The sequence below is a fragment of the Brienomyrus brachyistius genome, chromosome 24 (assembly GCF_023856365.1).
Source record: "Brienomyrus brachyistius isolate T26 chromosome 24, BBRACH_0.4, whole genome shotgun sequence".
In the NCBI taxonomy this organism is placed as follows: Eukaryota; Metazoa; Chordata; class Actinopteri; order Osteoglossiformes; family Mormyridae; genus Brienomyrus; species Brienomyrus brachyistius.
The window spans coordinates 1,268,606-1,294,013 of NC_064556.1; the positions used below are offsets into that span (position 1 = coordinate 1,268,606).

General features: G+C 44.3%; 1 protein-coding gene and 1 long non-coding RNA gene across 5 annotated transcripts in view; one reads left to right on the plus strand and one right to left on the minus strand.

The window, feature by feature from the left end:
* Positions 1 to 20,975, minus strand: part of LOC125720004 (uncharacterized) — a 49,645-nt gene extending 28,670 nt beyond the window's left edge. For 2 of the 3 annotated variants that reach the window (XR_007385319.1, XR_007385317.1), the window contains exons 1-2: positions 20,215 to 20,975; positions 19,676 to 20,165 (exon numbers count right to left, since the gene is read on the minus strand). This is a non-coding gene — a long non-coding RNA (uncharacterized LOC125720004). The remainder of the gene's footprint in view (positions 1 to 19,675; positions 20,166 to 20,214) is intronic. The other variant, XR_007385318.1, reaches the window with a different exon arrangement.
* LOC125719995 (NACHT, LRR and PYD domains-containing protein 12-like) overlaps positions 1 to 25,408 on the plus strand; it is a 263,868-nt gene that overhangs the window by 64,239 nt on the left and 174,221 nt on the right. Inside the window, exons 13-18 of one of the 2 annotated variants that reach the window (XM_048994928.1) lie at positions 18,132 to 18,305; positions 18,453 to 18,626; positions 18,774 to 18,947; positions 20,974 to 21,147; positions 21,683 to 21,856; positions 21,971 to 22,017. In XM_048994928.1, coding sequence (XP_048850885.1) covers positions 18,132 to 18,305; positions 18,453 to 18,626; positions 18,774 to 18,947; positions 20,974 to 21,147; positions 21,683 to 21,856; positions 21,971 to 22,017 — 917 coding nt within the window. The remainder of the gene's footprint in view (positions 1 to 18,131; positions 18,306 to 18,452; positions 18,627 to 18,773; positions 18,948 to 20,973; positions 21,148 to 21,682; positions 21,857 to 21,970; positions 22,018 to 25,408) is intronic. The other variant, XM_048994927.1, reaches the window with a different exon arrangement.

A 25,408-nucleotide genomic window follows, 5' to 3' on the forward strand; every position in this document is an offset into this window, starting at 1 on the left:
AAAAAAGCAAAAGAGCGGCATTAAACTATTGGCAAACAAACGGGCATCGTTTAAAAAAAAGAAGAAGGCTATTATACAGACCGGTGGGGGATTCATTCTACCCCTGCTAAGTGTCGCCATACCGTTTCTCACCAGTCTTTTTCAACGGAGCTAAGTAAATGGAACACGCTAGGAAAATGTATCTAGTTCCTAAGGCTCAGCTTGAAAAACTGCATAATGCCACATCTCCTAAAGACACGATAAGACAGACTGCCGAGAGCGAATTGGACATTGCAATACGTAACATTTTATCAAGAACGGATGTTGCTGACCACGAAAAGGTCCGCTTGTACACAGAGGCGATACAGAGATATTTGACTTTGGCCAGGCAAGGTGATAATGAGCCCTTATCTTTAACACTTCCTCCTGAAGACCCCATAATAGATAATGCTGTGGCGGCACGTGCCACCGTTGCTGGGGATTCCATTATGGATGAAGTCATTAAAAATGTTGCTTCGCGTAACAAGAAAAAGGCTGAATATATAATGGGTAAAATGCATGAAAACTCTGCCGTCACTGCGTGGAATCCGCGCGGGGAGTTTGTTTTTAATGGTACAACTATCGCTGGATCCCACATGCTCGATTTGCTTAAAAACATTACCAACCCGCATAACGTGAACGAGGGGAGAAGGCCTGTGGGGTGGGGAGAATTTCTACAAGGCCTGGCTAGACTCAACATGCCTTGCACCCTCATACCTAACCAAGATGTTGGACGTCTCATAGAGTCGATCAAGAACAAGCCCCGCACCGAGGAGCGGCGTGACGGTACACCCCGAGATGGTCGGTCACCGCGAACCCCACGGAAATTCTTAAGACCCGACTGGCTTGTGTTTTAAAATGCTTTTGTACTTACTTAATTAAAACACTCAAACGTGATATTTTGTCTTTGTGTTTTTTATTTGTCATGCACAATCTTTTTCAAAGCCTTACAACATCTCACCATCTGCATTTTGGTAAACATATTTTTCACACGATTGATATATTTAAATTTAGAAACAAAATGAGAAACCATAGCATCGTTCTTTTTTAAATCATTGCTATAAAACGATAGAATTTTGCAAAAAGAAAAGCCTCTACAGCGGTTAATTAAATAAAAAATGCAATGTTGTCCACACGTCACACTGAGATCGCTTTGAAGCTGCTTCGCGTTGCAAACGAGACGGTCACAGTGCCTTGTCATAAAAGCGTTTATGGTCCTCGGAAAGCTGGGGTGATCCGGAGGATTTCCGCACGAGTCGAAAAACTCTGCGGTGCTGTCAGTACCGATGAAAAGCGCCAGCCAGTGCTCCCCGGGTGCCCAACTCGGATGTGTGTTGACGATGAAGATTGCGGGTAATTTTTCAAGTTTTACAGCCTCCAGCTCGTCACAAGCCAACACCCCATAAAAATGTCTAGCAGTCCAGCGGTTTCTGCCAAGGATGTTGGATAGCTCCAATGTGTTCATGACTAATAGTAATCGTACAATACATTTCTCCTTTGGTTAATCTCGATTATATTGTCGAATGATGCGTAAACTATCAATGTCGCAGTCCTGGCCAGCGGCTGTCGGAACCTCATCTCCAGGCGCATATTTCCGCTTTTAACCATGGAGAGATGCTGATTACATCCCTCGTCGGGTGACAAGTTAAAGGCGTACAAAGTGTAGCCATTTATGTACTCGTTTCTGTCAACAGCGAAAGGCTCGTTTTTCAAATGTCTCCCCGTAGCCAAAATCAAACTGTAATATTCACGGGCCACGTTTCCTCAGATAAAATCTGGTTGAAAGGGTTTAGAGGGATACTGCTGGCCATCTACGTAAAGCGCTACAAATTCAGCGTCGTAATGTTGAAAATTGAAGGGGTTTCGATCGTACGCGCCCATAAAACCCATATTATCTACAAGCCCGATAACTACGGTTTTAGGCAGCTGACCTAGAAACAAATTTTCTTGAGCGCAGACACGGCTACCCGCGGCCACGCTAAAAGTTTTCATACATACTCTCTCGATCGGGTATTTCGCGTTGGCTGTCAGCAATGCGCTCGCGTGCCCCAGTTTGACAGCCGTCGATACAGAAACTTTTTTAACAAAGAGGGATGCCGATACTATTTTGAGCGAGTACTGCTCAGCTGCATCACCGCTCATGAGGCAAAACTCATCTTTGTTTCGGACCATTTTAATTTTGACGTCGACCCCATTTAGCATTAGCCGCTCCTGAAAAAATATGTCAGAGTGTATTGGGCCCATCAAATCGAAAACGCTGCTTCTTGCCGAAAATGCGGCTCTTTTCTCTAGCCCCGCGTTAAGGCCTTGCGGGTCTGTCTCATTCATTCCTGTACTGCTGTCTTTGAAAAACAACCCGCAGGTAAACTGTCTGGAGAGCGTACCGACGCTATAATTAAGCAGGCACTCTATCATCGCTCTGTAAGGGTAAGTGTTGCTAGATTGGCTCACTAGCCGGTCACCCAGGGATACGTCCACTTGTGAGAAAATTGAGGCGATCGGGTAATTTATGACCCCCACATTTGCACCGGCGTCAATGTTTGTACCGTTAGCTCTTGTGATCCGACACCGGAGATGCAGTAGCGTGTTGTTGAGATCTAGGTAATCTTCCCCATTACCGGCGATAAAAAACTCCAGGGGGCCATTATCAGTTAAGGCTGAGAGTGGTGGCACTTCCACGTATATATTCTTATCAATGCTTGCTTGCGTGTATGGTATTGCAAAAATATCCAATTCTGATTTCATACACTCTTCCGACATGTTGTGAATGAGGGCCATAGTTTTAGAAAATGTATCTTCTTCTCTGTGCTTTTTTGGCAACCTTCTTCTCGCGCTTCTTTTTGACTACTGTGACTCTCTTGGGTATTGCTTTGCGTTTTTTAGCGGTGGTAATTCGATCCCCAGGGGGTCTACGACGCTTGCCTCGAGCAAGCACCATGAGCCCCGAGCCCTCTTGTGGCTGTGCTGTCAATTGACCCGTCATGGCTCCTGTTACTACGTCTTTAACGATATTTTGGGCGGCCGATTTTAAATGCGGTTTCGCCATATTGAAAGTCCTTTTCAGAAATGGCACCGCCATTCTGAGGAGTCCTCGAAAAAGCCCTCCCAGACCCCCACCGTACATAACGGGGGCTCCATTGTATCCGGGTAGACCGTTACCCGCTTGGTTTCTGTAGTATTCCACATATCTATGTGGATCTGAAAAGCCGTCGGCGCTGTACATTATTGGGGGTAGTACTGCTTAACCGGTCTGAAATGCAGTTTTACGAGCGTTTTCCCATATCGGAAGGGTATGGCCTTGTTCTGGTCAGACTTTAACTCGATGACAATGTTATCAATGTGATTCTTGCAGAGCGACACGTAATGAATCCTGTCGTAAGATATTGTGACCATCGAGTTGTGTTCCCCCGCTATATGTACGCTCCGTAAAAGAGGCACGTGGCTGTCACCCACTCTTTGATGCTCGACAATGTCTGAATACACGTAAATCGTGTAAAAACCGGCGCTTATGTCGGCGGGGTACGGTGCCGCTGGTCTATCACCAATCTTCTGAAATACATCAGGCACAAACCCTAGCATCCGTGCAAGGTTACCTTTCGCTTTAAAGGCAACGTGCGGTGGTCCGATCATATACACTTTGTTTTTTATCACGCTATAGTCAAATTTTAGTTTTGACCCTCCTAGAACCGCATTCGTCTCACTGATTAGTTTTTCAATATCTCTGTAATATCCTGCCTTTAGCTTGTACTGTAGGGTCGACGGTATCGACATCCATCCTGTCACGTAAAATAAGGTGTCTTCTTCTTCTACCAGCGTATCCCATGTACGCGGGTAATGGATTTCGGCTAGGCCTACTTCCCATTTACCATTCAGTTCAATCGGCTTGGCTAGTTTTGTCGTGTAGCTTGATATGGTATTGTGTGGGAAAACATCCATAGACGCATTGCTTGGGAGCGTGACATAAAAGCCGCTTTCCTCCATGGTCGCTTTTGGTGGAACTGAACACTACAAACACGGCCCGTCGCACTTATATGTCAACTACTTGTTTAGCAGGAACCCAGCTGTTAAATTTGTCTGGCCATCCCTGCCATTTCACTAAAAACATTTTTTTACCACGCTGCGTTTTTTCCGCAACGATTTTCTCAACTTTGAAGTTTTTGTCTTTGTCTAGTCTGATCTTTTGTAGCTCTTCGGTGTAAAATGTCCCCTCTATGATTTCGCCGTCATAATCTTTTAACCTATACACCGGCGGTGCTCTAAGTAGATGTTCGGCGACGGTAAAGTACTCGTCCGTAAAAGTTTGCTCGTATCCTTTGGTGAATTTTCCCCGTGCTTTAGACACCCTGACCACATCTCCAATTTTAAACTTATAGCGGTGCTTTTTAGATGTACTCGGCATCAAACCATAAATGTTGTTGAAGACTTGGGCCGCATTCTGTGCATTTACCTCAACCGGTTTCATTTTAATGGTACTGTGGTGGGTGTTATTGTACGCTCTCACTAGGTCTTGTACAATGTCCACATACCTTCTTGTATTATAAGCTGTAAAATAACGCCACATTCGTGTCTTTAATGTTCGGTTAAACCTTTCCACTACAGACGCTTTGACATCGTTACCAGTGGCGAAATGTATTATTCCATGTTTCTCGGTAAGCTTATGAAACGACGCGTTAAAAAACTCTGTCCCGTGGTCGGTTTGTAGCTTTTTAGGGGTCCTGCCTTCAGAGAGAATGTTTTCAAACACTTTCTTCACCTCTGCACCCGTCTTGCTTTTAAGACATCGAACCCATGCGTATTTTGATAGAATGTCTATACACGTTAACATGTATTTAAAATCGTCATTCTGTTCCGCGTAAGCCGACATGTCCACCAAGTCAGCTTGCCATTGAGAATCGATATTAGTCACAAAGACTCTGTTCCTTTTAAAGTTAAACCTGATCGGTTTATGTAATGTGTACGCATCTTCACCAGATAGCCATGTAGCAACTTGTTTCTTATTTATATTACCCGCACCTTCTTCTTCATCTATCAGAGATCTGTATAATCTGTCGGGGCCTCCAAAAGACCCAGGGTTTGATGGTGTATAATAGACACGTTTCAAGCGCTTATCATCCATCGTGGACCTCTAGCAATAATGACAAAGTGTTTTTGAGTCAACTCATTTTATTTAGAACGCATGCAAAAATTGTCAGAAACACATAGTTCAGCGTTTACACATCAGCCTGGGGTTGTTTGTATGCGTGCAAAATACAGAATTCATTATATGCGTCATCTATAGCCCCCTCGTAATCTGCCCCTTCAACTTCACGTTTCAACTCGCGCAATTTCTCCCGCACATTTATTTCATCTTTAAGATCACACATGACTGCCTCAACAGCGCCCTGTACTTTCACTGGTGAGGGGTGGGGATTGAACACCGACACCGCTTTCGTGATGATGTGTTTAAACCATGGTCTATACAGCTTTTTGGCCAACTTTTCAAAATTGTGAAAGAAGTAAAATGGCTCGGGGTCGTACAGGCACGTGTGCCGACGCTGGCTAGGATGCATCACAGAGCAACCTACACAGTCCTCCTTCAAGTCCTCCTCGATCACATGATCCAGAATGCAGGCAAGTGCCCCTTTGATAATTTTCATGGCCGAGTCAGTGATGCTCCCATCCACAACATCTTCAGACAATGACAGCGCAGCAAAACGCTTGCAGAGTTCGTCGATCGTCGGTGACGGGGACCGTGGTGCTCCCAAGAATACATGAGGGGTCGCCGCTGCAGCCTCAACCATCGATGACGGCCATTGCGCCCATGTTGGGCTCGAAGGGGGTGCCGATGAAAGGCACGGGTCGCCATACGGCCCCCATGATGCGGCCTGCTGAAGGTCAAAAGGCTCTGGTGAGTTGTCAAGTCACAGCCCAAAAGTCGATTGCGGTATCGGTGGCCGCCGAGGGCAGGTTTCAGCGTTGTTCAGCAGCAGTCCAAAAGTATTCTCTTCTATCAGTGGCAGCGTGATCGTTTCAGGAGATGGCGGGATAGTCGAAATTGTCTGTTTGCACGCCATTGCAAGCTGGGGAGTTGTGTCTCGTTGTCTTTGAGTGCTGGCTCACAGGCGCGATGGGTATTAATACGTTTTTCACCATGGTTAAGTACAGCCTTCTCTCATCTTATTGGTTGCTACTGCCACAAATGGGGAGGGGCTAATGATCCCCCGTCGATCTCACTTTGTTCAAACTTTTTCTCGAGTTTTATACAGATACAATCTTTATACGAGAATATGCTGCACAGAGCCCCATGCTTGCGTTGTCTCCACGGCTTGCGGGGTGCCCATGTTGGGTTTAGCGGCACTAAGTCACAGTTATGGAGCGTCGCTGGTGTCATCAAACTCATGGCTGGAACCGTCTGTATGAGACAATTTGACAATTGCTCGCCATTTGACAGGTGCTTGACGCAACGAGCTGGCTCAATAAAGGAAATGCTGTGTGGATCTACGCGCATGCGCTCGCTTAAACAAGAATTAACCGCGTTATTCTTTGATTATTGCTGTCGAAAATGCTCAGACCGCTTTACTTTATTATTCACATTGGCAGAAAAGTGCTTCATTCCTTAAAAACATTACGGCTATAGGTGTTTTATTTGCTAAAACAGGCGCTCCGTCGGCGTCGCCATTTTGAAAGGGGAGGCGGTGTGGGTGCGCATGCGCCAAACGCCGGACTAGCGATCGTCCATTCCGCCCCGCGTTGTTCAAACAGAGTAGTTGCATGTGGCGAGTCTCCGGGATCGTTTCGTCCTATTTCTTCTAAAACTAAATGAGTGCTCTCCTTTTAAAACGACGGGCTGTATGTTTATTGGTTTGGTTTGGTTGTGCTGCTATCGTTTGCGCTTGTTTAAATTTGCTCTTCTGCTGCTTCTTTCGGGCATGTTTGTTTAAATTCACACTGCTTTTCTTTTAAAATAACACTAAGGGTTTTCTTCTTTTGGTGCTTTCTTCTTTAAAACATTTTGGTGCCTTCTTTTAAAATACGCCGCGGCGCTTACTAACAACACGGGGCTACGGGCCGGACGGACGCCCCCGCTGAACGTGTATGCGCTAGCTTGCCATCAACCTGTTCTATGTTTTATTATTCCTTAAAAACGTAATTAAAAAAGCACATTAATAAAATACATGTAATGTATTTTTATTCTATTAAAGTTTAATCTCCCAAACCCCCCTATCGGCAGCACGTGGCATAAGCATGTATTGATACCATATATGTACATAACGGCAGTCTCCCAAAACCATTTCGCCCCCTATCTGCAAAACGTGGCATAAGCATGTATTGATACCATATATGGGCATAAACTCTCGACCAATCAGAATCAAGGATAATCCACTTCCTCTTATGACGTCAGAAGCGGAGAATTAAGCTCCGCCCAAGGTAGTTTTTATTTTCGTATCTTATTTTATTCCAGTTTATGGAAGTGTTTGCATTAACAATTATATCCTTGCCTTACAAGAGATATTATGTGGTACCTTGGGCGGAGCTTAATTCTCCGCTTCTGACGTCATAAGAGGAAGTGGATTATCCTTGATTCTGATTGGTCGAGATTGGTCATGAGCTGATCTTTATCTATTCTTCTTGTGAGAGGAGGACCACATTTCAGTACCACATAATATCTCTTGTAAGGCAAGGATATAATTGTTAATGCAAACACTTCCATAAACTGGAATAAAATAAGATACGAAAATAAAAACTACAATTAAACAAGAACTATAAATGTGAACTGATTCTGAAACAAGCTGAAATTAAATAAAAACAAACATAAAATTCTTTGTTACCTTTTTAAATAGTACTAACCTAAAGTAATGATGTGATTATCTCTGGGGCTCTTGTGAAATGCACTTGAACTGAAATAGCCAAAAGCACTCAATCATGACGTTTTGTAGGAGCTAGAAAAGTCCATCTGTCCTTCCAACTATGGGGAGGTATTCAAAAGTGACTATTCAAAGTGACTTAAAGGTCACTTTGATTTAAATGATTCCTCACTTTGGTATCGTAAAAACTACCAATAAAATATGTTTGTACTGCAACACCATATACCTCTCTATGTCCTTACATCAGAATTATTATCAGCTTGATTTTTAATTTTGTTAATTAGACGGAAATCTACTTAGTTCATGTATTGTTTTAGCTTCAGTAATGATAGTTAGAATCATTTAAATCAAAGTGACCATTACTGTCATCTCACCATATACCAGCATGCAGAGACAACAGGCCGGAGCTCAGGATCCACAGTGTGAATATAACAAGGACAGGGCAGTGTACAGGTAGGAGAAAAGGCCCCAGTACAGTTAACTACCGTAAAATACATAGACACGTTAAAAGCAGTTTAACTGGTCTGACACTGAGCTTAAAGCTTAGTTTGGCAGGGGAAGCTCTCTGTGCCTGACCAGGGTGTCCAAACCAACACGCTGAAGTACAACAGCAGACACTGGATTTGTAGCTGATGAGAATATCTATTCAGTGCTGAGGAGCTCAGTGATCCGAAGTGCAAGACACAGTGCACAAAGGCACAGTGCACAAAGGCACAGTGCACAAAGGCACAGTGCACAAAGGCACAGTGCACAAAGGCACAGTGCACAAAGGCACAGTGCAGTGTGCAAACAGAGTTCAGTGTGTGACCATCAGTTCACATACAAAACAGTGCTCTGGATAAAGTGTTTGTGAGCACAGTTATGCTCACTACAGCTTATCAGAACACTCTCCATGGTGCCTCTGTGGAACTTGATGAGCATGGCCAGGCTTGCTGCTTCATTCGGGAAGTGAACTCACTGCTGGGCTTTCTTTAGAGTGTAGACAATGTTGTTTTTAGAGTGTCACACTTTGCTAACTCTTATTGTGTTGAATTGACACCACAGAGTGTTAAACCACTGTGACTCCACCCCTCCCCAGATTACAAGCCCATATGGACGGCACACGAGTACAAACTGGGTGGTCTGTATGTGCCCCATGTTAATGTTCACCCAAGAACTCATATGAGGACCATAGGAGCCGCCCCAGATCCACCAGCCGTCATGAGAGACTCTGACCCATATGGACCTTACAGCCTTTTCTCTTTTCTTATTAAAACTTTGTCAGCTTAGATTTGATTGTTCTTGAAGATTAGAAACTGGTGTTCTGAACAAAAACTTGTTCTTAGCTCTTACTTGTGATTTTATGTTGGTTTTGAGCCAACAGAAAGACTTATGGAACCGGATTTCAGAGTGGTATAAGAAGTATTTTATTTCCAGGGGGTGGCTTTGTTCATGTACGGCCACTTTGATGACCAGTGTTGGCCTGGAATTGTGGGTAATATATGCAGAAAGCTTTGCTGTGCAGCTCATAGAACTGCCAACTCCCCTGTAGACCAATGGTGTTGGATGTATATTTGCATAGCTTGACAGGCCTGCCTTTGATTTAAGACTTTTTTTTAAACTAAATTCACCATAATGGTGTCGAATAGGATAAGTGTATAAACCCCACATATAGTTAAACATGTTAGTTGGAGCAACAAGATTGGATCTTTGCAGGCTTTGCTCTTGTGTGCTGATCAGTGGCTGGTTGACAGGCTTTGGTCTTCCTGGGGGGGGGACTCTAAAGGTGGACCAATAAGGATTTATCATATGGGTAGGTGCTATGCAAGGAATTCCTTAGATTTCCCTGGCAGTATGTATTCTGTTTTTTCTTTCCTGCTTGTCCTCCTCTCACAAGAAGAATAGATAAAGATCAGCTCATGTTACCCTGCTGTAGCCCAACCATTGAAGAGAACCCTTCAGGATTCTTCTAGGGTTACCCACCTATAAGTACTACTGCAGTACTGAAGGCGGGGAGCCGGTCGGCATGCACCAATTAGCTCAGACAACCAAAAAGAGTACTGCAGTACTGAAGGGGGGGAGCCGGTTGGCATGCAGCAATTAGCTCAGACAACCAAAAAGAGTACTGCAGTACTGAAGGCGGGGAGCCGGTCGGCATGCACCAATTAGCTCAGGGAACCAAAAAGAGTACTGCAGTACTGAAGGCGGGGAGCCAGTCGGCATGCACCAATTAGCTCAGGGAACCAAAAAGAGTACTGCAGTACTGAAGGCGGGGAGCCAGTCGGCATGCACCAATTAGCTCAGGGAACCAAAAAGAATACTGCAGTACTGAAGGCGGGGAGCCGGTCGGCATGCACCAATTAGCTCAGGGAACCAAAAAGAGTACTGCAGTACTGAAGGCGGGGAGCCAGTCGGCATGCACCAATTAGCTCAGGGAACCAAAAAGAGTACTGCAGTACTGAAGGCGGGGAGCCAGTCGGCATGCACCAATTAGCTCAGGGAACCAAAAAGAGTACTGCAGTACTGAAGGCGGGGAGCCAGTCGGCATGCACCAATTAGCTCAGGGAACCAAAAAGAGTACTGCAGTACTGAAGGCGGGGAGCCGGTCGGCACGCACCAATTAGCTCAGACAACCAAAAAGAGTACTGCAGTACTGAAGGGGGGGAGCCGGTTGGCATGCAGCAATTAGCTCAGGCAACCAAAAAGAGTACTGCAGTACTGAAGGCGGGGAGCCGGTCGGCATGCAGCAATTAGCTCAGGCAACCAAAAAGAGTACTGCAGTACTGAAGGCGGGGAGCCGGTCGGCATGCAGCAATTAGCTCAGGCAACCAAAAAGAGTACTGCAGTACTGAAGGCGGGGAGCCGGTCGGCACGCACCAATTAGCTCAGGCAACCAAAAAGAGTACTGCAGTACTGAAGGTGGGGAGCCAGTCGGCATGCAGCAATTAGCTCAGGCAACCAAAAAGAGTACTGCAGTACTGAAGGCGGGGAGCCGGTCGGCACGCACCAATTAGCTCAGGCAACCAAAAAGAGTACTGCAGTACTGAAGGCGGGGAGCCGGTCGGCACGCACCAATTAGCTCAGGCAACCAAAAAGAGTACTGCAGTACTGAAGGCGGGGAGCCGGTCGGCACGCACCAATTAGCTCAGGCAACCAAAAAGAGTACTGCAGTACTGAAGGCGGGGAGCCGGTCGGCATGCAGCAATTAGCTCAGGCAACCAAAAAGAGTACTGCAGTACTGAAGGGGGGGAGCCGGTCGGCATGCAGCAATTAGCTCAGGCAACCAAAAAGAGTACTGCAGTACTGAATGGGGGGAGCCGGTCGGCACGCACCAATTAGCTCAGGCAACCAAAAAGAGTACTGCAGTACTGAAGGTGGGGAGCCAGTCGGCATGCAGCAATTAGCTCAGACAACCAAAAAGAGTACTGCAGTACTGAAGGCGGGGAGCCGGTCGGCATGCAGCAATTAGCTCAGACATCCAAAAAGAGTACTGCAGTACTGAAGGCGGGGAGCCGGTCGGCACGCACCAATTAGCTCAGGCAACCAAAAAGAGTACTGCAGTACTGAAGGCGGGGAGCCAGTCGGCATGCAGCAATTAGCTCAGACAACCAAAAAGAGTACTGCAGTACTGAAGGCGGGGAGCCGGTCGGCATGCAGCAATTAGCTCAGACATCCAAAAAGAGTACTGCAGTACTGAAGGGGGGGAGCCGGTCGGCACGCACCAATTAGCTCAGGCAACCAAAAAGAGTACTGCAGTACTGAAGGCGGGGAGCCGGTCGGCACGCACCAATTAGCTCAGGCAACCAAAAAGAGTACTGCAGTACTGAAGGTGGGGAGCCAGTCGGCATGCAGCAATTAGCTCAGACATCCAAAAAGAGTACTGCAGTACTGAAGGCGGGGAGCCGTTCGGCACGCACCAATTAGCTCAGACAACCAAATAGAGTACTGCAGTACTGAAGGCGGGGAGCCGGTCCGCATGCACCAATTAGCTCAGACAACCAAAAAGAGTACTGCAATACTGATGGCGGGGAGCCAGTCGGCATGCAGCAATTAGCTCAGACATCCAAAAAGAGTACTGCAGTACTGAAGGCGGGGAGCCGGTCGGCACGCACCAATTAGCTCAGACAACCAAATAGAGTACTGCAATACTGATGGCGGGGAGCCAGTCGGCATGCAGCAATTAGCTCAGACAACCAAATAGAGCACTGTGATTATATTATACCCAATTTACATAAATTTGCTAATTGGCTGAATAAGATGATAAACTGAATACTACTGCAGTGGTATCGGTTTATCATTTTCTCAGTTTAGTTGTCTGTATTCAGTTTAGTTTATGTATGACAGTTACACCTGGTGTTGGCATAACTGTATAATTTTATATCCATAAAATATATCCGTCGTTGACTGTATTAACTAATTTTAGTTGTGCCAATTTGATTTTATTTGTCGATCCAAATGTACAGCATTTCTTTCTAATTTAGATGTAATTACGGCAATTAGTCATTAAAATCCTGGGCAAACCCAAAAATGGTACTGTAATCACTTACTTGAGAGTTTTTAATTCAATGGAGGAGATAATACTTTATCCTGCATCGACAATTTAAGCATGAACAGAAAATAAAGGCTGTTGTTGACAGGCTCACTGTCAAAATGTGTTTGTGAAAATGCCAATATTGAGCTTCCTGTCAAAGACCATCATAAATTCTCAGGCTATTTACTCAGTTTGCTGACTGAGGATGGTGAATGAAATGCTGTTAGTTAGTTCTGCTAATCAAGCCGAAATCTGTTTGAAATCAAGTTAATCTCCCTAAAACCCACTGAGTACAAAGGGCAGCATATCAGACTGTCTGTCCTGCCTGCTGTGTCTCTGTGGTGGAGCAGGATGTCACTGGTTCTCTTCTGCTGTTATGAGAAGATTGATGTTCTGAAGCCGCCCTAATGAATAAAGCTTAAAAAGGTGTCTTACACCTTTACACATTAAAATCCACCACTAGGTTATTCTGTCAGCAGCAAGAGCACTTTTAATGGGGACCGTTACAGACCTTCTGTTACATTTTTGTAGATGATTTGAGGTCTTTATATTTCTGCCTTTTTGACAGAGACCAAATGGAAGAATGCAGATCAGATCTACAGGAGAAACCGGGTTTCTCTTCCATATTGAAGGTTTGCATTTATGGCTGATATATATTTTCTGAAGTGTTGTGTCAATTGGTTTATATTTTATACAGCTGTACAGTAAGAAACTAATAATGTTAATGAAAAGTTATTCAACCCTATGAGTCACTAAATAAAACTATGAAATGGTTTAGTTCAAGTAGCAATAATTAACTGTGACTGTGCATTTAGTCACTAGAGGAAAATGCTGTTAAGTTCCTGAAGGACGAGCTGAAGAAGATCACGAGGTACCTAGATCAGAATTACCCAGAGTGCTCTGAGCCTCAACTGGAGGAGGACAATGGCCTGGACAATGATGGTCAGATGCAGAAGACCTGTGGTAGAGATGGAGCTCTGAATATCACACTGTACATCCTGAGGACCATGGAGCAAAATGATCTTGCTGACCTACTGGAGAAGAGTAAGAGCTGAATCTCATTCTGTGTGTGTTTGTTTGGTCGCAGAAAAATGGTATTTTAAAAAACATGTATTACATTTCAGTTTATCATTTAATTTAATATGATTCAGTTTTGCTTGTATGAGTAAAAAAAATTGGTTTTTGAAAAGTCTGTTTATTTACCTCTCATTTCATTTCAGGGCATCTTCTGTCACAATGTCAGCGCGGAATCAAAGGGAACCTGAAGCAGAAATGTGAGCGTGTATTTGAAGGGAAAGCTAAGGGAGGACAGCCAACACTCCTCAATGAGATTTACACAGAACTCTACATAACTGAAGGTGGGACTGGAGGAGTCAATGATGAACATGAAGTGAGACAGATTGAAAGAGCATCCAAGAAAAGGCGAACAGAAGATACTACAGTCAAGTGCAATGATATATTTAAACCCTTATGTGGGTGTGAGACACCTATGAGAACTGTACTCAGTAAAGGGGTGGCAGGTATCGGGAAAACAATCTCTGTGCAGAAATTTATTCTTGACTGGGCAGAAGGAAAAGCAAACCAGGATGTTCACTTCATATTTGCTCTTCCTTTCCGGGACCTGAATTTGATTAAGAAGGAATACAGTCTGATTGAACTGCTTCAACACTTTGTCCCTGATCTCAAATCAGTTGAATCTTCTGAGCTTTTTAGGTACAAAGTCTTATTCATCTTTGATGGTCTGGATGAGTGTCGCCTTCCTCTAGATTTTCAGAACAATGAGAGCTGGTTTGATGTAACAAAGAAAACATCACTGGATGTGCTGTTGACTAACCTCATTAAGGGGAATCTGCTCCCATCCGCTCTCCTCTGGATAACCTCCCGGCCAGCAGCAGCCAATCAGATACCTCCTGAGTGTGTCCACCGGGTGACAGAGATACGAGGGTTCAGTGATGCCCAGAAGGAGGAGTATTTCAGCAGGAGATTCAGTGATGAGAGCCTGGCCAGCAGGATTATCACACATGTGAAATCATCAAGGAGCCTCTTCATCATGTGCCACATACCTGTGTTCTGCTGGATTTCAGCCACTGTCCTTGAGAAGCTTTTTAGTGAGACTGACAGGGGAGAAATTCCAAGCACTCTGACAGACATGTACACACACTTCCTGATCTTTCAGACAGGTTTAAAAAATGACAAGTACATGAAAAAAAGTGAAACCAAGCTTAATAAATGCTTTGAATCTAGTAAGGAATCCCTGATAAAACTTGGTAAGCTGGCTTTTGACAACCTTGAGAAAGGCAATCTCATATTTTATGAGCAAGATCTGACAGAGAATGACCTTGATGTCACTGAAGCTTCAGTTTACTCTGGATTGTGCACAGACATCTTTAAAGAGGAATATGGGCTGTATCAGGAGAAGGTGTACTGCTTTGTGCATCTGAGCGTCCAGGAGTATCTCGCTGCTTTATATGCGTTTCTGTCAAACTCATCAGCTAAACTGCTGAAGACTGCAGTGGATCAGGCATTAGAGAGCAAGAATGGACACTTGGACCTCTACCTCCGCTTCCTCCTGGGCCTCTCAACAGACTCCAGTAAGACTCTGTTACAAAGACTACTGGTAAAGACCAGAACCAGCTCACATAAGACTTTAAAAACATTCTTAAAATGCCTACTGGGAAAGACAAGAACCAGCTCACATAACATTACAGAAACAGCTCAATACATCAAGGAGAAAATACAGGAGAATTTATCTCCAGAAAGGACCATCAACCTCTTCCACTGTCTTAATGAGCTGGGTGACAACTCTCTAGTAGAGGAAATACAAAGATACCTGAATTCAGGACGTCTTTCAGCAGAAGACCTCTCACCTGCACAGTACTCGGCTCTGGCCTTTGTGATGCTGATGTCAGATAAGGAGCTGGATGTGTTTGATCTGAAGAAATTCATCAGATCAGATAAGGAGCATTGGAGGCTGCTGCCTGTGGTCAAGACATCTAGGAGAGCTCTGTAAGTCAGGATGTGAAACAGTATCTTGTCTGGCAGGAACAGATTTACTTTGTTAAAATATTTAAAATATTCAATTTATTCCTTCTTATGGATTAATTCCTGGGCTGGATTGTTTTTTGATAATCTGGAACCCAGATCTTATAATGACTGAGGGTAGTAATGTAGTAAAAACACAAAAGTGTCATTTCCATGACAACCCTGTGTGCATCCTAACCTGCTATAGAAACAAAGGGGGTCCTTGTCTGAGGGGGTTATGAGTGAAATGATCCTTTATTTGCACAAGTAGAGGTACATTGGAATGCATCTCTTCTCACTCTCCATGAGAGACACAGACACATTTACAGGTGAGACCAAGCTTAGGGGTCACAGCACAGGGTCAGCTGACATCCAGGCCCACAGACATGTGACTGTTCTGCTGAGTGTCTAACCAGTGATCCTCCAATCACAGGCACAGAGGCTTAGCCTGCTGAGTCACACACCAGCCCCACAGAAATGGTATGTGAGTGTTACTGTCAGCAGGTGTGTCCATGTGATGGAGCCCAGAGCTGGGAGCTTCCAGAAGACTGCTGTCTCTGACTGCTCACTGGCGCCCTCTGCTGGCTCCAGCTGCTCCTAGCTGAGGATGCGACGACAGCTAGTCAGGCAATAATAGACTAACATCGTTTTAAATATACGATGAAACTGTATAAATATATTATTTCCCCTGTTGGATTAATAACCAGGCTGGATGTTTTTGTAACCCAGATTTTATATTGACTGAAGGTAGTGATGTCATTAAAATACAGGTTTTCCGTGACCATCCTTTGTGTGACAATCAAGCACGAGGCAGAATTTTACAGAAAGTTCCAGTTTGCCTTAATACTGGGAAAAACACTCAGAAATTATTTTCAGTGTTGGATAATGGAGGAAGTATTTCTGTAAATACTGGGTGTTCTACGTGACTCTGCGGGTTCGGACTCTGTGCCCTTGAGTGGAGGTCACTGGTTCAGATCTCCTGGCCGGGCAGTGATGTCATTGCAGGGCCCTTGGCTAAGACCCTTAATACCAATGGCTGTAGGGGCGCTGGATGACAAAAATACATTTAACATTATAGGAGAAATCTTTCATTTGAACAAGTCGTTTTGTTAGTTATTGTTTAGCTACTGGGGGATCTATTGCGATCATATTGGGGCATTTATTTATATTTTACTTATTACCTGGGACGTGTTTATAATTCACAAATAAATCTGGTCAGCTGTCTTAGATCGAAGGCACAGAGCAGGGAAAGAGAAGCAGGAGTGAGAGAAACGAGGGTTTTATTCGGGGAGAACACATGCAGGATCATGGAGCAACACATCAAACTAACGTCAATAACCGGACTCGGGAGACACTCACAGAAACTCACTTAAATATATTGAACTAATTACACACCTAGTAACACAGGGATTCCACACGCGGTACATGCAGCAATATATGGAGATGCAGCGAAAACGTATTCAGTCTTGTTGCGGTTCGAAAATACTTCCATGCGCTCTGTCTCTGCATTTCCGCGTAACTTCCATGTTAGCGCCGGTGCTTGTGGTCAGACAATAATCAAATCATCCATGTAAGCGCCTCCTCAGTAGTGCCTCCGGGGACCGGCAGCTGGACCGAGTTCCGATGATCTCGATCTCACACACACACACATGCATACACACACATGCGCATACAGACACATGCATACACACACACATGCATACAGACACACATGCATACACACACACATGCATACAGACACATGCATACACACACACACCCCAATTTTCGCTCTCTCCGGGTGTTTCACATGATATACCACGGCATGGCCAGCCGCTATATGGTGGCATATTTGGACATGAATGAGGACACAGGTGCAGGGGCGACTAAAATAAAATGTCAGGTACAGGGACTCATAAAATGTCTCCAATAATGGTCACAAAAGCGACTAAATGGTTGCAGTTTGGAAACATGCGAAGCCACACTTTTGATTCTTAGGCATTATTTACATTATGTGATAAACAAAAACAACACACATGCGAACCGCTTCCCAGGTTTGTCTCTGGATGTACATTACTGCTCTATAACGTGTTTGTGTGACTTTACATTAGACAGCCAATCAGCAGCGACTTTAGATCTTCACACGAGTATACGGCATGCTGATTAGCTGACAGACGTTGAGATAAGTGTTTGGCTATTCGGAATTTGGTACCGAAAGAGAATTTTCGATCCTCGATAGGATCAGAGCATTTTGGTCGGTACCCAGCCCTACTTTGGGGACACCTGGCAGAAAGATGGCTGACGACTGCAGTGGAAGCTGTTTCATTGGTCTGAATATGTTACGGAAAATGTCATATATAATTTTCACAGGCATCGTTAATAATAGAGAGTACCATTAACTAAGTGTAAATTGTGTCTTAAAATGGTTTATTTTCCAGGTTGGACAACTGTAATCTCACAGAGAAATGCTGTGAGGTGCTGGCTGCAGCTCTGAGGTCAAACTCCTCACACCTGAGAGAGCTGGACCTGAGTGACAATGATCTGCAGGATTCAGGAGTGAAGCTGCTCTCTGCTGGACTGGAGGATCCCAGCTGTAAACTGGAGATACTGAGGTCAGTATTACTGGGTATTCCACACTTTTAACTGTAAATGTTGAAATGACTCACATTGCATGAAAATACTCACATTTACTTGAAAGTAATACTTGTAATGATGAGGTGATCTTATTTATCTGAGAGTTTTTGTCTGTCTCTCTGCAGGCTATCAGGCTGTAGAGTCACAGAAGAAGGCTGTTCTTCCCTGGCTTCAGCTCTGAGGTCAAATCCCTCACACCTGAGAGAGTTGGACCTGAGCTACAATCACCCAGGAGACTCAGGAGTGAAGCTGCTCTCTGCTGTACTGGAGGATCCCAGCTGTAAACTGGAGATACTGAGGTCAGTATTACTGGGTATTCCACACTTTTAACTGTAAATGTTGAAATGACTCACATTGCATGAAAATACTCACATTTACTTGAAAGTAATACTTGTAATGATGAGGTGATCTTATTTATCTGAGAGTTTTTGTCTGTCTCTCTGCAGGCTATCAGGCTGTAGAGTCACAGAAGAAGGCTGTTCTTCCCTGGCTTCAGCTCTGAGGTCAAATCCCTCACACCTGAGAGAGCTGGACCTGAGCTACAATCACCCAGGAGACTCAGGAGTGAAGCTGCTCTCTGCTGTACTGGAGGATCCCAGCTGTAAACTGGAGATACTGAGGTCAGTATTACTGGGTATTCCACACTTTTAACTGTAAATGTTGAAATGACTCACACTGCATGAAAATACTCACATTTACTTGAAAGTAATACTTGTAATGATGAGGTGATCTTATTTATCTGAGAGTTTTTGTCTGTCTCTCTGCAGGCTGTCATTCTGTAGAGTCACAGAAGAAGGCTGTTCTTCCCTGGCTTCAGCTCTGAGGTCAAATCCATCACACCTGAGAGAGCTGGACCTGAGCTACAACCACCCAGGAGACTCAGGAGTGAAGCTGCTCTCTGCTGTACTGGAGGATCCCAGCTGTAAACTGGAGAAACTGAAGTGAGTAAAGAGTGGACATTTAATTTCAGTTCAAGTCAAGTTTCTTTGTCTAGCACATGTTCATACATCAAGGTCAATCAAAGTGCTTTACAGAAAATATAAGAAACAAAGTGCAAAATGTAAAAATAGACAAAGTAAAAGTGTAGGAATACATGTGAAAATGAACATAATAAAAAGAACATGAAACATTTAAGAACGGATATTAAAAGTGACCAAGTGCCAGTCCCATCAGTTACCATGACGTAGTCGACCACGGAGATGCGGCCTGGGTGCTCTGGTGCCCTTATAAACACCATCAGTTACCATGACGTAGTCGACCATGGAGCTGCAGCCTGGGTGCCCTGGTGCCCTTATAAACACCATCAGTTACCATGACGTAGTCGACCACGGAGCTGCGGCCTGGGTGCTCTGGTGCCCTTATAAACACCGTCAGTTACCATGACGTAGTCGACCACGGAGCTGCGGCCTGGGTGCTCTGGTGCCCTGACAAACACCATCAGTTACCATGTCGTAGTCGACCACGGAGCTGCGGCCTGGGTGCTCTGGTGCCCTTACAAACACCATCAGTTACCATGACGTAGTCGACCACGGAGCTGCGGCCTGGGTGCTCTGGTGCCCTTATAAACACCATCAGTTACGATGACGTTGTCAACCAACTTACCATACTGTCATGGATAACCTCCCCCAAGCGTTACCCATTGATCTAGCACCATACTGAAATGGAGTACCTCCCTCAAATGTTACCCACTGATCTAATACCATACTGTCATGGATAACCTTCCTCAAGCGTTACCCACTGATCTAACACCATACTGTCATGTATAACCTCCCTCAAGCGTTACCCACTGATCTCACACCATACTGTCATGGAGTACCCCTCTCAAGCGTTACCCACTGATCTAACACCATACTGTCATGGAGTACCCCTCTCAAGCGTTATCCACTGATCTCACACCATACTGTCATGGAGTACCCCTCTCAAGCGTTACCCACTGATCTAACACCATACTGACATGGAATACCTCCCCCAAGCGTTACCCACTGATCTAACACCATACTGTCATGTATAACCTCCCTCAAGCGTTACCCACTGATCTCACACCATACTGTCATGGAGTACCCCTCTCAAGCGTTACCCACTGATCTAACACCATACTGTCATGGATAACCTCTCTCAAGCGTTACCCACTGATCTAACACCATACTGACATGGATAACCTCCCTCAAGCGTTACCCACTGATCTACTACCACACTGTCATAGATAACCTCCCTCAAGCGTTACCCACTGATCTAACACCATACTGTCATGGATAACCCCTCTCAAGCGTTACCCACTGATCTAACACCATACTGACATGGATAACCTCCCTCCGGCGTTACCCACTGATCTAATACCACACTGTCATGGATAACCTCCCTCAAGCGTTACCCACTGATCTCACACCATACTGACATGGAGTACCTCTCTCAAGCGTTACCCACTGATCTAACGCTATACTTTTAAGGCTGAGAGCTGACCATTGCTGTTCCAGGGATTGATGGTAATTAAAGACAAACATACCAGTACTTTAGCTAAGTAGTATTTTTTATGAAAATGTTTTCTAATTTTTCAATTTTATTTTAGTTAACAATAATTACCCTGTTACAGAAAATGTGTTTCCCAAAAAGACGTTTGGCAGGATGACCCATAATGCACTTAAACAGCAACATAATAAACAAACACAAACAGATTCTTTGTTCTTCTCCTACCTCCTAAAATCCCGCAAACTAATCAGCTGAAAACCACGTTAGAAATAATTAAGCAGTAAAGCAGAAAGCCAGTCGTTCTAAGCACCTGGTTTGTGTTGGTCAGCAGAGCTAATAGACAAAGGAAAGTAACAGTTATGTTGCAGTTTAGAAATTAAATATTTTTATATACTGTACAATAAATTCATTGTTTTACAAAAACTCTTCTGTGATGACAGTGATGGCTCACGTACAGAGCACCAATGCAAAAGGTGGTTTTATAAGTGTTTTTTTCCTAAGGGTGGACCGGTGTGAACTCACAGAGGAATGCTGTGAGGTGCTGGCTTCAGCTCTCAGATCAAACTCCTCACCCCTGAAAGAGCTGGACCTGAGTAACAATGATCTGCAGGATTCAGGAGTGAAGCTGCTCTCTGCTGGACTGGGGGATTCACACTGTACACTGGAGATACTGAGGTCAGTATTACTGGGTACACCACACTGTAAACTAGACATACTGAGGTCTGTAGTACTGGGTATTCCCACTGTAAACTGGATACTGAGGTAAGTATTACTGAGTATTCCCACTGTAAACTGGACATACTGAGGTCAGTATTACTGGGTATTCCCACTGTAAACTGGAGATACTGAGGTAAGTATTACTGAGTATTCCCACTGTAAACTGGACATACTGAGGTCAGTATTACTGGGTATTCCACACTGTAAACTGGAGATACCGAGGTAAGTATTACTGTGTATTCCCACTGAAAACTGGACATACTGAGCTCTGTATTACTGGATATTCCACACTGTAAACTGGAGATCAGTTTTACTGGGTATTGTATCCTAAACTGGGGACACTGAGGTCAATGTTACATAGTATTCCACACTTTTAACTGTAAATGTTGAAATGACTCACATTGTATGAAAATACTCACATTTACTTGAAAGTAATACTTGTATAGGTGAGGTGATCTTATTTATCTGAGAGTTTTTGTCTGTCTCTCTGCAGGCTATCAGGCTGTAGAGTCACAGAAGAAGGCTGTTCTTCCCTGGCTTCAGCTCTGAGGTCAAACCCCTCACACCTGAGAGAGCTGGACCTGAGCTACAATCACCCAGGAGACTCAGGAGTGAGGCTGCTCTCTGCTGTACTGGAGGATCCCAGCTGTAAACTGGAGAAGCTGAAGTGAGTACAGAGTGTGTGTCTGACACGCTACAGATACTTATGCATGTATGTGAAGAAGAGGCACCAATAAATAAATGGATACAGCAGTACTATGTCATTCTGCTTCTCCTGTAGTGTGGATCACGGTGGAGAGTGCAGGACCAGACCAGGCTTTCAGAAATGTAAGTGTGTTTGCATGTTTTATTAATAATACCATTAATACTATGTTATGGTTGTATTCACACAGTTGTTGTGATGAGTGTTATGGTTGTATTCACACAGTTGTTGTGATGAGTGTTATGGTTGTAGTCACACAGTTGTTGTGATGAGTGTGTTTTCTGCACTGTGTGTAGATGGATGTTTGAGTTTCTGTGTCATTTTAGACAAACATCCAAATGAGAAACAAAACATCAAAATCATCACCAAAAACACTATTAATTCATTTTTACGTAAAAAAAATGTTTTTTACAAATACTTTATAACTGCTCCTTTCATATTTGTGTTTGTGTGGGAGCGTAATATTGTTCAAATATATTCTGATGTTGTTGTACATTTTTAATTTCACAAAAACGTATCCTTTGCATTTGTTCTTTTTGCACATGCCGTGAGTGTGTGTGTTTGCTGTGTGAGATTCGTTAGTATTGTCCTAAGACGGCACCCATAGGCAATGACTCTCTCCTCCAGTTTGAGATGCGAATTTACATTTTTAGAGGGTGGAACAATCCTTAATATTCATGAGAGAGTATTGCTGATTGGCCAGTGAATGCCTTAGACCAGAGGTGCCCAACTCCAGCCCTGGGGGGCCAGAGCCCTGCCCATTTTTGGGTTTCCCATCATTTAACACACCTGATTCAACTCCTTGTGCTAATTACCACACAGCTCTTGAGCTGAATCCTTTATGGTGGAACAGGGAAATAACTAAGCTACATTGGGCTCCGGCCCCCAGGACTGGATTTGGGCAGCCCTCCCTTAGAAAAAACAGGCAGCGCATTGTCGCTGTTAACTGACCAATCAGGTAGTGCTCCTCTCATAAATATTAATGAACCAGTCGGTCATGTAGGGCTTCGCTTATGAATATTAATAAGGTTTCCTGAACCACAGTGCTAAAAGAAATTTGCGCCCGGGACACACTGGATGTGCTGCAGAAAATATAATTTCTTTTCGACACCCATGTTAACGGATGAGAGCGGCCACGTGCCTGCGCAAGATGCGGGGCTCACTCCTCGCAGCAGCTGCACCACACTGCGCAGTACGCGGTTCTCTACGGGAGCGTATTGCATTCATCTGAAAAACAATCAGTTCTGTTTTTCCCAATTAGTGAGATATCTTTTCTGTTGTTCATGATGTACGATCTGTGTAGTTTAATCCGCTTTTGTTGATGGTTTGTAGATGGTATTATCATTAGTTTTCCGACTTTGCGCGGCACCTCTATTCCGCCCCGCTTGACATTGCAGTGTTTCTCCAGGATCAGTGTATACTGTACGGCATGTATGGCGTTTAATTAGTGCCAAAACTAGAGCGCATAAAAACCACGCACGCGTGTGCGCTCGCGAGCTGAAACCCCGCTCCACAGGATGAATTTTGACACTTTGGAGGCGGGAACAGTGGCTAATGTCTCTGTTCCTTTTTTTATAATATTGACTACGATTGGCTATTTGCTTTGGTAGAAGATGAAGGTCAGTGACCGCGGTCCTCATATTCGATTTTATGGCTTTAATAACTTTTAACGGAAGTATGGTGTGGGGCGTTTTAATGACAGAATCGTGATGTTTAGTACACAGACATCGATTCACACCGAATATTTTTGCGCTCCAAACCATTTCGTGATTTGTGCAAAATCGTGTTAATAGCTAATATTATATGTTCATTCAACTGTAATGATACGGTGGTTTAGCGTTTTGGGCTCATGGCGACTGTTGCACACCCCTTTGTTTTCCATACTGCTTTACGTACGATTTCTAATAAATTTTTGAATATCCGAATGTATCCATATGATACGAATCCCAGTCTAGGGTTGAGGACCGATGGAAAGGTAAGGGAAAATGAGAGGGGAAGACGAGACAACCAAGGGATGGGAAAAGGAAACATCTTTTTTGTATTTTTTTAATTTATTCATACACGTTTACAAACACGAGATGCAACAAACTTCGGGAGTGACCCAACCTAAAACAACAACCAAAACAGCTAACAGACACGTCCCAAACTAAGCTAACTCTAAAGGTAATGAAAACAAGAGAAAACGAAATGACAAAGACTGTATCTAAGTCCCTAACCAAAACCACAGTAAACACCACGTACGCATAAACAAAAAGGCAGTCACTCTTTACGCACCTAACAGACATGTACAGAAAACACGCAGGCCGAAACACGGTAACCGAAGGGGCGAGGTAACGAGAGTAGTCAGGAGCCAAGAAAGAATTTAAAACTAGAAGACAAACAACAGGGAAAGGTACAAAAAGGGGCGAAGCAGTAAACCAAATAGTCATACAGAAAAGTCAATCATAATAAAAGCAAACCAACACAGCAAGAGCTCGAGGTAGATGCGAGCAGCAGGCTTTATCCTCGTCGACCGGAACACGGGGTCAGAGGGCGCAAGAGGCATGGCAGGGAATCGGGAGTAGTGATGGGATTTATGGCTCTTTGAGGGGATCCGGATCTTGGCGATCCGTTCCTTTCAAAGAGCCGTTCAATAGAACGGCTCTTTTGGCTCTTTTAAAATATTTAGTCAGTTTTAAGAAGCCAGCTTGGGGGCATCTCAGTTTATCCTGGAAATAATCACTGGGAGGAATGATGAGTTGAGATTTGTAGTCAAATAATTAAAACTCAGATATCACACACCAATATCTGAGTTTGAATTATTCAGAAATATTGATTATTACCTCATTTGTCACGTGTGGACTATATTCCATAGGGTTGCACAACATCCCTCTGCTTAGACAGTGACATCACTATTTTGGATTTACCTTAAGTGTGTGTATGCGTAAAGCTAAGTTGACTTATGTTATTCATACAATACCTACTCACAAATAAACATCAAAAACAAAGCCGGCTGCAATGAATTTCTGTGTAAAACAGCTTTTACTACAAACACTTCCACACAAGAACATTGTTATCACGGCAGCGTGCACAAGTAATGGCTCCGCTCCTACTCAATGACAGAGGCACGCAGGGTTTATTTCCACTGGAGCACTCACGTGAAGGATGCGTGCACAACTATCATCATGCTGTTAGGCAGGAGCACCCCTGCGCTGGGTGCGCCCCTCCCTCTATAACTGTTCTGTCTCGCCGAGGAGCTAATTTGTGTGCATCTGTGTGAAACACGCATAGGAAAAAAAGAACGACAGAAAGAACGGCTCCCCCCCAGCCGCGACTCGGCTCCCATCGTTCATGTTTATGAGCCGTTCAAAAGAATCGATTCGTTCGCGAACGTCACAACTCTAATCGGGAGGCGGGCTGATGCTGCAGCAGGTGAGTGGAGCGAGTGGAGCATGGGGCAGAAGACTGAAGTGTCCTGTACAACCCAAAGTACTTACGGCACGTAACACGTATAATGTGCAATGGGATGGTACATGA